General features: G+C 39.2%; 1 protein-coding gene across 1 annotated transcript; it reads left to right on the top strand.

Moving 5' to 3' along the window:
- Positions 1 to 9,366: 9,366 nt before the first annotated feature.
- On the top strand, positions 9,367 to 9,744 carry LOC122655316. The gene has a single exon (XM_043849520.1). The coding sequence runs from the start codon at positions 9,367 to 9,369 to the stop codon at positions 9,742 to 9,744; it is 378 nt and encodes a 125-aa protein (XP_043705455.1).
- Positions 9,745 to 14,650: the final 4,906 nt, after the last annotated feature.

The following is a 14,650-nucleotide window of genomic DNA, read 5'->3' as shown; positions in this document are numbered from 1 at the left end:
ACCATCCTCTAGTGTTACCTCATCGTCCGACAAAGTGCATTCGATGACAAAGTCTGCGGGGACTTGAGCCTTGATGGCAGTGCGGGGCTTATACTGGATGTCAAATTCTCCCAGCTCTACTGACCATGCTACCAGCCGTCCAGAATGGTCGTGTTGGCCAGGATTTTCTTCAAAGGTTGGTTTGTTATTACCTCTATGGTATAGGCTTGAAAATAGGGCCTTAACTTCCAAGCGGCCATTACCAGAGCATAAGCATACTTCTCAACATTGCTATATCTGGTTTCTGCATGTAAGAGCACCTTGCTGACATAGTAAATTGATCTTTGCACCTAACCATCTCCTCGAATTAACACCGCGCTCACCGGTACTGCAGTAATGGCTAAATAGAGCTGGAGAGTGTCCCCTGGCTCCGGCTTGGTCAAGAGTGGTGGTTGGGTCAAATATCTTTTCAAATTCATGAACGCTATCTGACACTCTTCCGTCCACTCGAATGTGAGCCTATTCCCTTTTGCTTGTCTCTCCCATGCTCGATTTTTTAATGCCTTAAAGAAAGGGAGGCAACGGTCGCGAAAAACTGAGATAAACCTTCCTAGTGCCGCTACTCTTCCTGTCAGTTCTTGTAAGTCCTTGACTCTGCCTGGTGGGCACATTTCTAGTATAGCCTTGATTTTGGCTGGATTAGCCTCTATTCCCCTTCTTGAGACCATAAAATCGAGGAACTTCCTAGAGGTAACCCCAAAGGCACATTTTGCTGGGTTCAACTTCATTTTGCTTTCCCTTAAGACCTGTAATGCCTCCTCCAGGTCAATGACATGGTGCGTTGCCTTCAAACTTTTTACCAGCATATTATCTACATATACTTCCATATTGCACCCTATTTGACCTTTGAAGATATGGTGCACCAATTGTTAATAGGTGGCTCCTACGTTTTCAACTCGAAGGGCATACGGGTATAACAGTGCGTATCCCTTCCGACAATGAAGGAAGTCTTCAAGATATCAGGCTTATACATTTTAATCTGATTATATCCAGAATAGGCATCCATAAAACTCAACATTTCATGGCCGGCCATTGCATCTATTAGTAAATCAATACGAGGCAAAGGGTAGTAGTCTTTAGGGCATGCTTTATTCTTATCAGTGAAATCGATACACATCCGCCATTTGCCGTTAGGCTTAGGCACCATTACAATATTGGAAAGCCATTCTGGGTAGATGGCCTCTTCTATGAACCCTATTTCTAGTAGCTTGATTTCCTCTTCAATCACCTTCTCTTGTCGCTTTAGGGCGATGGTCCTCTTCTTTTGAAAAACTAGCTTGGAGGTAGGATACACACTGAGCCTGTGCTCGGCTAACTCCCGATCTACTCCAAGCATGTCTGATGTCGACCATGCGAATATATCAACATTGGCTCTCAAAAAACCCACGAGGGCACTCCTCTGCTCTCCACACAGGCCTGCCCCAATCTGCACGGTACAGTTCTCATCTCCTTCAATGATCTCTATGGGGACTAAATCCTTTGCTAGTTCTGTTCTTTCATGCTCGGAGTTGTCCTGATTATCTTCCGGGTTGATTAAGAGCAGCTGAGGTTCCTTACCCTTGGCTCTTAAGTAAACCTCGTAGCATTTTTGAGCAATTATCTGGCTTCCTCTACACTCTCTGATTCCTTGATCGGTTGGGAACTTCATTACCAGGTGGGTGGTGGAGACCACCGCTTGTAGAGTGTTGAGTCCTAGTAGTCCCAGTATCCCGTTGTGGGTAAAGTTTACCTTCACCACTAAAAAGTTCATCCTCACCGTAGCGAGTTTGAGCTTTGTCCCCACCGTCACCAATAATTCAATTGACCCTTCTACGTGCACCGGGGCTCCGTTGAATCCATACAAAGGAGACTCAACCCTTTTCAGCATCTCGGGTTTCAGAAGTATTTTCTCAAATGCGTCATAATACAAGATGTCAATGAGCTTCCATTATCCACAAGGATCCTGCCCACAGTGCAATTGGTGATAGTCATTTTGATTACCAAAGCATCATCGTGAGGAGACTGTATGTAAGATAGATCTTCATCTGAGAATGTGATCTGGTGCTCGGTCCTCCTCCTCTTATCCAACATTTCTATTTGGAACACACTCCGAGCATGGTTCTTTCTAGAGTTGGAGGATTCACCTCCTAGTCCTGGGCCCCACATATTGTGGCAATTTCCCACATGGGGGCGTTCTCAGTGTGTTGTTTCCCTCTTGCTCGGTCTTCCCTGTCCAACCGAGTAGGTGATCTGGCCTTTGCCTTGGGCTCCCGGGGACGATACTCCTGTCTCCTCTCATTGCCATCTTTCTTGACAAATCGGCTTAGATGGCCCCTCTGGATGAGGGCTTCGATCTTGTCCTTCAATTGCCTGCAATCCTCGGTATCATGACCATGGTCTTGATGAAATCGACAATATTTGCTCTTATTGCGCTTGTGTGCGAGTTTGACCATCTTAGTAGGCCAATGCAAGGTCATCTGGGCGTTTATCTCATTCAAGATATATGCTCAGTTGTGTGTGAGAGCCGTGTAAACTGGTTCTAGGCCCACGTCGCTCTTGGCAACCCAGGCCTTGTCATCTCTCTTCCTCTTTCCCTCTTTCTGTTCTCTGTCGTGCTTTGAACCACTCTCCCCGACCTGGACGTCTTTCTTTTCTTGACCCTTCTTCTCGGGTTTATCTTCTTTTTCTTGCTCGGCCGCCAGAACTTTGGCCAGATTGATATATTTCTCGCAGCGTGAGAAAAGTTCATGCATATCCCCTAGTTCGTCCATGATTAGGGATTTCTTCAACTCGACATCCCGGATGCCGCTGCCCAAAACCTGAAACTTCACGATCTAATCTAAGTTTTGCACCTTCAGGGCCTCCTTGTTGAACCTTGTGAGAAAGTCCCTGATTGACTCATCGGGGCGTTGTTTTATAGCCAAGAGATTGGCGGATGTCTTTTTGTGGATCCTGCTACTTACGAAGTGGGCCAGAAAGGCCCGCCTAAGCTCAACAAAGTTGGTTAGGGAGCGTAGCCAGAGGCACGAAAACCATTGTCTGGAAAACCAGAAAATCCACCAAAGCTTAGAACGTGAATTCCTTTTTTTAAATGAAAACTAAGGAGCTATTTATAGGGAGAGAAGGAGAGGAGAGAGAAAAAATGGAGAACCACCAGATCCTCCAATATCTAGGGAGCCGCCCAGGAACTGACGGCTCCATTTGAATAGTGCCAGGATCCCACGTGGCACACCCTAGTTGCTCCTAGGTTAAGCTTCCTTTTTGGTCTTGTGTTTCCATCGCATTTCTACTAACTGATTCTGATAGAACTAATCGTTCAATGTTTGTGATCATTATATAATTGGAAAGTATTTTGCGTCCAATTTCCAATGACAACTAACAATAAATTCTATCGTAAAGTCAGTCAAATCTATGCCTGAAGCTAGCTGGTACGACCGTCAAATTTTGACAATCCACATATCATTAGAAAGATTTTTCTTATGTTCTAATTATTTATAGAAATATCAATCATATATTTGGGTGGGGACACGGCCAAATTTGTCTCACAAAACGGGTGGGACATGTAAAATTAGGGTTGATGAAATGATGGCCAAATAGTATGATTTGTACCAAATTTTAGGACATGTCTTAACATCATAGAAATATGCTATTCGAAAAGTTCCATTCCATTCTGGCAATGTTCGGGGCTCCCAGCCATTATAGGGGCAAAAATGATCTTTTTTCCACTGTGCAAAACACTAGGGCTGTCCTGGAGTCCAATTGCTAGCAAAAAGAGGGGAGTATTTTGGGATGATAAAATTCAGTGTCTACAGTATCTCACCAAAATGTATGTGCAATGACAATTACTCATACCTGTGACTTACTTGTACATGGTGGTCTTAACATGTGTTGCATTGTTTGGAAATGTTTGAATTCATTTTAATAAGATTGTTGTTGCGACATGATTTATAGAGAGATGTATGTACTTCTTTATATACTGTTGTTATGCCATTTTCCATCTTATTGGGCTTTGCAGCTTATTCTATTATTTTTCCATATAGATCAATAGTGGGGATTAGCATTACTTGAATAGAGTTTCTTATGAGCGTACGTGATTTTTATCATATTTTAGTAGTTTATGTTCTAAAGTTTGATCAAATATAATAATTTAATTCGTTTAAATTTTAATTGTCACTAGACAAATTGGATGCATAGTTGGAAAATCAGGTTTTCTGAGTCGACTCATCTTTTAGAAAAACCTGTTGACTCGCCCTTGTCAAATCCGGCAAGGCGAGTCACGTTTGTTTTTTTTTTAATATGTATAAATTAGTAAAAAAACCAGAAAAAAACAGGAAAAAATATGACAAAAAACCAAATAAAATAATGAATCACATATCAATGCATTTTGAGTTTATACCATAGAACAAGAGAAGGGAGTCAAAGAGTTGAGGGTTTCTTACTAATTTAGAATACGGATTTACTATTTTACTCAACTCAAATTCTAAGTGAATCGGCTTTATGGTTTCTTTTTTAAATATCTAAACTCATCGAGTTTGTCATGACTCAGGTAAAAATCCGAGTCTTATTTGATTCAGACGATTTATGACCCAATCTCATCAATTTTTACCCTGACCTAGTCTATATGACACTTTACCAGGTTTCCTAGATTTTGACTCGACTCACGTGACTCATCCAATCAAAACCTGATTTTCCAACTATGGGCGTGAACTTTTATTTTGAGATTATTTTATTTATTGATGTTGATTTTATAATATTAAAAATTATTTGTTAAAATTTACGGAGTGCGTTGGAAATATAAAAGTCTCACGAAGTCACGATCTTAACTCTATCTAGTTTGGATTGTGAGTGACAACATACATAAAATCCAACCCACAACAATGACAGAAACCCCCTCCAAACAGTTGCATCCCCCCTTCCAGAGAGATCCTAACAAAAATAAACAACTGGAGTTAAAAGCCACCTCCTGCTTTATTCGTGAAAGCAACAGATTTCGCCAGCTGATTAATCTAAGTTGGCCCATGGTCTCCATCCCACGTGTAGATGTTGATATAACATTAATCATGGATACGTGATCCTCTACTACACCAAGAATAGGGACTACAAGTGTACTCCCATTTAAGTCAAAAGGAAATTTGAAAGAAAAAGCAAACTCTATAGGCTGCTTATTTCTTCTAGCAGGAATCCGAAGAAGAGTGATGTCCCAATCATGAGTGCCAACTTAAAACAACTCAACATTTGCATTATTTAATCTTCCATTAAAAAATTAAAAACATGTGCATTATTTTGATCACCACTAATTCTAATAATTAATTTATGGAAAAAGGAAGGTCACCTAGTCGTGTATTTGGACGTGTACCTGCGGTTAGATATAGTAGGACACAAAATGACCGCCATGCCCCCATAGAAAGGCAGGGGTGTGCCAGTGATTTCTTACCCTACTGTGTCTGGGTGTAGGTACACACCCAAATACATGACTGGGTGGTGTTCTTTTTCCCTCAATTTAATGCAAGTTGTGTAACGGTGAGGCCCATTGGAGTTTTGGCCATTAACCATACTATGGGAACTTTTTTATCATGATGGATCATTTACTTTGTAGCTAATAAAGTTGAGATATTTACAATACTTATTCTTCCGATATCCATTATCTTCTCAACTATGGAGAGGGATAATGTTTAAATGTTGATCTAACAACCGGAGGATTGAAAACCTTGAGAAAGACTGGATGAGGTGGATAAAGAAAAATTTTAAAGGAAAATCAATTTTAAATTAAATTGGAAAAATTGAGTTTGGAAATCCCATCTACCATATATGGAAGGAACGGAACCTTAGAAATTAGGTTAGACTGTCAAGAACTATTCACCAAATTTGGGATTCCATCACATTTGATGTTAAGATTAAATTTACACCTTCCAAATTCTTGTATTGATACTCACCGCAATACGTTCTTGGTCATTTCCTGGGGTTTACCTACTCGGCTCGTAGATCCCGTTGCTTCATCCGGTTAAAGGAGTTTTGTTCGTGATTGTAAAGTTGTTCGCTTTTCTCTAATGTTTCTTTTTCTCTTGGCTTTGTCCGGCTTCTTTTGTAAAGGTCCTTTTTATTTCTTGCACTTTGTTGAATATACTGATTATTCACCAAACAAAAAAGAAAATGTCTGGATGTCTAGGGACATTGATAACAATGTTTCATGAATTCCAATAATTAAAATTGATATCTAAAGGAATTAATGTGGCCGGGCCAGCCTCTACGTGCATGAAAGAAGGAAACTTGACGTGCTAGATTTTTCATGTGTGAAACCAGGATGACCCTTCATTCGTTGCAGCGCCGCATGAACTCTTCTTTTTTGAGTTCCTAGAGCCATATGTGAGCTATCAAACACTCACTTTTTTAATATAAAAAAAATTAAAAAGCATGAATTTGAATGTCAATTTATTTTGCCATGCAAAACATGACTATCTAATTGGAGCAAAACACTCACTTTTTTACTTAAAAATAGATATTGATGAGCTGACACCTACTGCCTGGCCGGATGCAAACGTAATTTCTATTGAGAAGATGTAGTCCATTTCTTTCTTTCACCACCATTCCACTACAAAGTCCACTAAAATTAGGCTATGTTTGCGTTAGCATGACTCTTCATGCTTTGGTGTCGATCTTATCCATACTTCTTGTAATCCCCTTGATTGTATCCCTGTGATTGTATGTTTCATATTTAGATACACCTTATTAGGTAATTAGTTCTGTATATAGTCTCTGAGGACAAGATTATAATCAAGACAAGATATTCACAGTTTTAATAGTTTGGCATAGTTGGAAAACTGAGTTTTGACGGGCGAGTCATCGGAGTCTAGTCAAAATTTTGGAAAACTTGGTCAAGAGTTGTGTAGACTAGGTAGGTCAGGGTAAAAAAATGACGAGATTGGGTCATAAACCGTCTGAGTCAAATTAGACTCGGTATTTTTACTCGAGTCATGACAAACTTGACGAGTTTAGTTGATTTTTATTTATTGATGTTGTTCCCATGATGAAAGTTGCCATTGTTGGCAACACAATGTGTGGTGGCAACAGTGCAGACTGGATAAGCAAGGTGCTACATGTGTGGATTCCAATGGTGTGCTTGTCATTATAAGCAACACTATTTAGCGGAGCTTGAAATGTTTTGGCTCCAGGGGAGGTCTAAGTAATTATGCTTCAACTCTATTCAATTCTATTCATTGTTTACTTCAGCTTGGTAGGAGGTTAGACTACGATATAGCAGTGTTTCAACTTTGGAGATGGTGGCCCATGACCTCTGGAATGGTGGCAGTATGGTTGGGAGCTTGAAATCATGCATTGGAAACTAAAATAGGCCTACAGCTAGGCGGGCCCCATATAGAGGTGATGTGGGAAGTTCTGATGATGTGGCATAGTTTCTGGGTAGGAATAATGCCATATGACATGGATGATGTGCGGCAAAATATGGGCGCATGGCACGTTGGCACGGGTGACATGGTTACCAGTGCATGCTGGTTGGGCGGCAATGCAGCACTGGCTCAGGCTGGCCCAGGCGGCATGGCAAGACAAGGGCAGCAGCAGCATGGGTGGCAAGGCATGGCTAGTGTGCATAGCATAGCTGGGCAGCAGCATGGTGTGGCGCGCATGGCCCAGGCAACGCATGGTTTGTGTGGTTTTAAGGTCTTGTCCTAAGGGGATTTTTATCGAACATTTTTGCCTTAGAAAAAATTTGAGCTCTAATTTTGGAGCTCTTTGGAATCAGAACCATGTAATGGTTTTTGTGATTTTTCAAAATCACCTAGTGGATCATCTGGTCGTACAGATGGAAAGAGGAAGTGATGTGGAGTACAACCATATAGGATTTGCTTTTTTTAGCCATGTGGATTGATTGCAATTGACATTTCATTTTCCAAAAAACGTGGTAGATTGAATGGCTGAGATTAAAAGATTGTATGGATTTTAAATCCTTCTATTTGATTGGCTAGCAAATGATTCCTTTGTGCTTCAATGTTGTATGTGATCGGTTGTTGATCCTATGGTCTTGATTGGTCTGATATGGTGATAATCAACGGCAATGATCAAAGATTCTATATCAGCTATTGTGAATTACGCACATGCATAATTGGGGACTTTAAGTAGTGAAGTTTCTATTTGTCACAAGCCTCAACCAATTCGGTGGACCGGAATTTTCATCTAACGACCATGTCTTAATCATGATATCTGATGATGATCATGTGATTGTTATTAAAGGCGTGTTAATACGCACATTCTTCATGCTCCGTCAGTGCGTAGGCGTCTTAAAAGATTCTCCTTGGAGCCCTCACATTGGCTGATCTTGTAATGGACTTTCTAGAGGCTACATAGCTCGGATTAGGGCTAGTAATATATCGAATTCGCTCAACTTTTCGAGAGCTACATGTCTAGAACCTTAGAATTCTTTTTTGCGGCTCTAGAAGAAAAAGTGCACGACAGAAGCTCGGATCTCCTCGACTATGCATTGATTTTTTGGTGATTTTGCCTTGGATTAGCATTGGAGGTTGTACCCTGATGTTCTAAGCTTATGGAAGCAGTGGAATGCACTTGGCAAAGCCCAAGTGAGGTATTTATCCCTCTTGTACTCAATGTGTTTGATGTATTGTTTAAATGAATGAGGTTGTGTTACATTGAGCGTGTTTGGGTGAGGGATACTTTGTAAGTCACTATGTGCATGCTTATTGTTTAATGAATTGCCACAGTGACATGGGTGAATTGATGGGTATGTTATAAACCCTTTTCTTATTGTTTTTGAATTGCTCTATTATCTGAGGAGTATAAAGACACAAGCATCTGATAAGACCTGAATTGTGAGGCAATCTGAAAATCCCAGTAAGGGTACCCTAGTGAGGAGTTAGTGAGTTTAGCCCAGTGAGGGCACTCCGTGGATGTAGGCATACTGTCGAACCACGTAAATCTGTATACTTTGATTGCTTGTCTTGCATAGAAATGCTTTTGTCTGCTGAGTGGGTGAGCACATCTGGTAAACTTCTTTCCTGTTGTGTTGGGAAGAGGAGTGGATGTGTTTGTGATTTGGTTTGCCAGCTAAATAGGGTTGTCGATCGGAGTCTTTAAAAGAAATTTTTATGTGCACTGATTCACCCGTCCCCTCTCAGTGCCTGAGAACTTCAACTGGTATCAGAGCCTGGTACCCGAAATTTAAGGCTTAACCGTCTGGGGAGCTATCTAAGAGGTTAAGATGGTAGAGAGCAGTGATACAAAGGGGAACAACAAAATACCTTATTTCAATGGCACAGACTATATGGCTAGAAGAATATAATGGACCATTATTTAATGTTTGTGGGCTATCAAGTCTGGCTAATGGCAAGAACAGAGTTCAGTTCTTCATCAACCATATTCACAGACGAGCAAAAGATGAATAAATATGAGTATAACTCAAAAGCCTCAAATACTTTGCTGAGTGCTCTATCACCTAATGAGTACACCAGAGTCATGAATTGCAAGTCTGCAAAGGAGATCTGGGACAAGCTTCAAAACTTCCATGATGGTGATTCAAGGGTAAAAGAATCAAAGCTTCTGGTTCACACAAATGAGTTTGATGCTCTAAAAATGTCTGAAGGAGAGAATATTGAATCATATATAAGTAGAGTACTGAAGGTAGTTAACGCTATCAGAGGACTAGATAAAGAACTGACAAATTCAGCTGTTGTGAAGAAGGTCTTGAGGACTCTACCATAGTTATACAATGCCAAGGTGTCTGTTTTGGAGGAAAGGGACTTGAAGACTATAAGCATAGATGAGTTACAGAGTATCCTAGTAGCATATGAGATGAGGGTTGAAGGTCCTACTCAACCAAGTTCTGGAAAGGAGGTTGCATTCAATGCAATGGAGAAGTTGAAAATCACTAAAGAAGGCATGAAGTCCAAAGAAGATGAAATGATAGCATGCTTTACAAATCAGCTGAAGAGAGGAACTAGAAAATACAAGGGCAAATTGTCTTTGAAGTGTTTTAATTGTAAAGGCATATGCTACTTTGCTTCTCAGTGCCCAAAGAAAGAAATATTATCTGATTTTGATAATGAAGAAGAAGCCAAAACAAAGAAGAAGTCAGCTTAAAGGCAGGAGCCAAAAATTCTTCAACTATAAAAGGAGGAACAATTTTAAGAAAACGAGCTTAATTTCCAAGAAGAGCAGTGACTCATCTAAGGATGAATGTTCTAGTGAAGTTGAGGAAGAAGATTCGGATGAAGCTATATTCATGGCATTTGAAACTGAACAAGGGATTGACAGCTCCATTCAAGTCCCAACAACAACTCATGAGAGTGATGAAGAAGAAGAAGGTGAAGTGGACCTTGAACTTGAGCTAAAACAGCTCTTCATGATCTTATGGTGGAAGAGAAGAAAACCAGAAAACTCACCAAGCAACTAAAAAATTCAGAAGATCTTATTCTAGAATTGAAGATAATCGCAGAAGAATCTAGAAAGATCATTGAAGAAAAAAATCGAAGTATTCACAAGAAAACCCTAGAAGTTGAGAAGCTTGAAGGTAAGGTAGTGATTTTGAGAGATGAAATTGAAAAGAGAATTGTAGAAGCAATTATTGAGAGTTCCTCCACTTCATTTGTTATGCAAGAATGTGAAAATTGTAGTAGACTAATGGAAGCTCAGAAGAACTTAAAGAAGTGCTCTGAAATACAAAAATATTTTGGGGACAAAGAAGGAATAAGTTTCAATCTTGACACCGAGAAAGCCAAGGGCAAAGGAATTTTAAAAGAGCCAATCACCTTTGTCAAGACTAATGAGAGTTCACTTCAATCCAATGCTATAAAGAAGCAACCTTAGAAATAGATTCAACAGAGGAAGTTCAACAATGATGGTTAGAAGAAACAGAACAAGTTTTATGGTTACTGCTACTGTTGTAACACTTTTGGGCACAAAGCAAAGAATTGTAGAGTTGTGGCAATACTTGAGAAACTCCCTACAAGTAATAGGTTTGTAGCCTTAGGAATTTATGATGTGCAATACTACAGGTGTCATTCTTATGGTCATGTCTCATGGAACTGTATGACTGTTCTACCTACACAGAGGTTACAGTCCTTAGCATTCGTTGGGAAAAGCATTCGTTGGGAAAAGACTGAACCAAAGACTATCAGAGACAGGTTGGTAAAATGCCTAAAAATCCCAACCGGTCGACTAGCTGCAGAGCCAAATCGATCGCTGGAAACAGTGAGCAACCGGTTTCACTCGGTTCCCTCAAATGGTCACCTAACGCTTGTCAATCGCACAATCGATCGACCGGCTATCGACCACCTGGACCTAAAAGTCTTAATGACTCTATTTTCCCCAATGGCTATATCTAGCGGTCGACCGGTTGAGCTAAAAACTAGCCGTTAGAGCAATTTTGACACATGATTTTTTAGCATTAAATAATGCCTATAAATACCAATCGTGTTAGACCTTTTGACCATCACTACCATCCAAAAGAATACTTTACTATGAAGTGAAAAAGTTAATTCAGGCTCATAATGCTAGTATTTGAAGTCAAGAAGAAAGCTTAGTTACTCAAGCTTGACATCATGACTCAAAGACTTATCATCTTCTAGTATAAAGCTCAAAAGTCAAGCATCTTCATATTATTCATTGCATATTCACAATTGCATTACGTGATGTAAGTTGGAACACTTCTGCTTAGATAACAGTTTTCTCTTAATCTCTCTTGTTAATTGTTTTCTTACTCTTGAGTCAAGTTGATTCTATACGAGTAAGGTGTGCTTATATTTTCCTAGACTATACTTAGGTTTTGTAAGGGATTCTCTTATCCTCAAAAGATTATGGGATTCTCTTATCCTTAAAAGATTATAGGATCCTCTTATCCTGGTAAAAAAATTTGTAAAGGTGTTTTCCCCACCTATTGTACTGAAAGGGAAAAGATTAGTGGAATTCTCTCAAGGTTGAGAGGAGTGTACATAGACTTAAGGTTGAGTCGAACCACTATAAATGCTTGTGTCTCTCATGTTTTAATTTACTTTAAGTTACATTGTCTTGAAACTCTAGTATAATTTTAAAAGAACAAAAATTCCACTAAGGTAACCTATTCACCCCCTCTAGGTTATCCAATAGAAAGATTGAAGACTCTCTCTCTCTCTCTCTCTCTCTCTCTCTCTCTCTCTCTACCTGAACTTGATTGAAAGAATGCCACAAAAAAACTGATTTATATATGTGCTCTCAGCTATGTGGTTTGAACCAACTCATAATTTGAAACAAGACATCCATTTCCCTGGAACATCAAAACTACTGCCAATCTTTGGATTGGATTTTACAAATTTATCTCCTTGCCTCTGTTCCTCTGTTATTATTGTAAGACCGGCAAAACCTTTTGATATTTCCACTCAAAGACCAATTGCTCATTAGTAAAGCCTGCTTCCAAGTCAAATCATGCATGTACTTGAGACTGATAGTGGTCACATAGAAAGCATTATTGGTCAATGCATCTAGAGTTCATTAGCCCTGGTCTGATTGTTATTTAGCAAACACTTTCTTATCCCAAGCCAAATATGGGCTTATTTTTTACGAGTGACATTCTTGTTTTGTAAAGATCTATTGTCTAATAGGGCAAAGATTATGCAAAACCATTTGTGTTTGTTTTTAAATTGCAATCATTCAAAGTAATAGTGATATGTTAAGGCATTACTGCTGATTACTTTAGGGTATTTTGTACTTGATGTGAAATTTTTTTGTTCTGACTGAAATGTAAGAATTCTTTTTCTTCTTTGGTAGGAATGCCTCAGAGCTTCTTTAGTAACGATGAACAGTGTGAAGGAGAAAGAGCTTGAAACTACGTTAGCTGGGTAACAGGATTCTTGTTCTTGCTTCATAGAGGTGCTGTTTAAAATTGTTGTTGAAATATTTTCTCGTGTTCATTAATTGTTTTGTTGGTCGGGTATTTTCAAACATCATTTCTTACATAAAACATGGTCATATCCTTCTTAGCCTGTACTTTGGAGCACTGACGTGCTGTAATAAATCATCATTAAGTGGATAAAGTGCTCCACTTATGCCAGTGAAATTCTGATATGCATGAAATCTTCCAAGTTTGGCTTAATGAAATTTAATGCCACACTAAATTTTAATATTGCTATCGGTAACTGACGCAGGTTCAAACAGGAGTTGGGGGTACAGAAAACATGGACAGGGTTGCCATGGTCATGAGCATGTATAAATTGTGGGCTCAACTCCACAGATACAGAGTTACTGTTGTGGATGAAATGCCCGGTGAGATTGCAGGAATTAAGGTTCAATTCCAGACCTTCTATCTCGACCATTCTTAATTTTGTTTGAACATCTGATCAGAGTGTGCTTTTAATAGAATACTCTGTCTGTGATTGGCGAATAGAAGCATTGATTTTGATTGTGAAAGCAAATATATGTAAGAAGAATGCTAATAACAAGAGAAATTTATGTTCCCTTAGAGGTTGAACACTTTGTCTGTGATCGGATAATAGAAGCATTGATTTGATTGTGAAAGCAAATATATGTAAGAAGGATGTCAATAACAAGAGAAAAATTTATGTTCCCTTCAAAGGAGATTGTTCAAGCTAGGTGTCTAGGAAACAACAAATCCTACTGTGTAAGAAAAACTTTCATCGACTGTTTTCATTCTATTTGGTAGGGAATGGTATTTCTCTAGATTGTTTTAGATATTCAACAATTATTTATGAGTGCTGCAGAAGGGGTGATTTGCAGGAAGCTTTAAACCTGAACAATCGATACTGAGTAAGGGGTTGAAGACGATTACATTGTAATTGAGAAGGGATGTAAAACCAAATTGGGTAACATTGTCGGAAAGTCAGTCAGAAATACCATTTCCTTTTCATATCAAGAACAGAAAGTGTTTTGGTTAGGAATACATTCCAGATGCAGGCCCTACTACCACTGCAACATGACACAAGGTCACACTTTACAAGGGTGGGTTGTCGCCTTAAACAGGGTTAATAATCTTTTTGAAGGCTAGAATTTGTCAAGGATTTGGTCGGAGATGAAGGCAGCGGAGATGTCACCTCCACATCTAATCCGTCTCTCTCTCTCTCTCAACAGTTATTTTGGAAACAAGCCCTTTGGATACTCTTTTTCTGCTTCAAGAGAGGGAGTTACGAGGTAAATATTCTACTTGTCTTCTTTCTCTGTCTCTCATGGGTTGTTGTAATTGAACAAAAGCTTTTGAAATCCTGTAAAATGGAAGCCAATACACAAAGCGAAATTTAAAGTATGTGTCTTTTGCAGGAGCACTACTGGCAATAGAAAACCTTTAGCGATGCTGTTTTTAAATTAGAAAATCTTTCTTTCAGCAATATTTAGTTCTCTCTCTCTCTCTCTCTCTCCTTGTTGGATTTTTTTTTTAAAATCATTATAATGGTTGTTTAACAATAGAGGTTATTTGTAGTTATTCCATTTAAGCAATAGAGGACATTATTTTTAACCTAAAGTTAATCTACCATGTTGAGTTCTCATCACATAAGTCAGATTTGTGCAGGTGAAGAAGCTAATAATATAGAAATAAAGCTCATGACATTTGGCTCACATGAGCTTAAGAAGGCCCTATTTGTAGTTGTCAATGTGAATGTGCAGTTTACGTAGATCCAAATCA

Source organism: Telopea speciosissima, chromosome 3 (assembly GCF_018873765.1).
Source record: "Telopea speciosissima isolate NSW1024214 ecotype Mountain lineage chromosome 3, Tspe_v1, whole genome shotgun sequence".
In the NCBI taxonomy this organism is placed as follows: Eukaryota; Viridiplantae; Streptophyta; class Magnoliopsida; order Proteales; family Proteaceae; genus Telopea; species Telopea speciosissima.
This window is presented reverse-complemented; position numbering and strand designations above follow the sequence as displayed.

What these genes read in the sequence shown, in the direction of transcription:
- LOC122655316 (XM_043849520.1), top strand. Translation starts at nt 9,367, where the DNA reads ATGGCAAGAACAGAGTTCAGTTCTTCATCAACCATATTCACAGACGAG.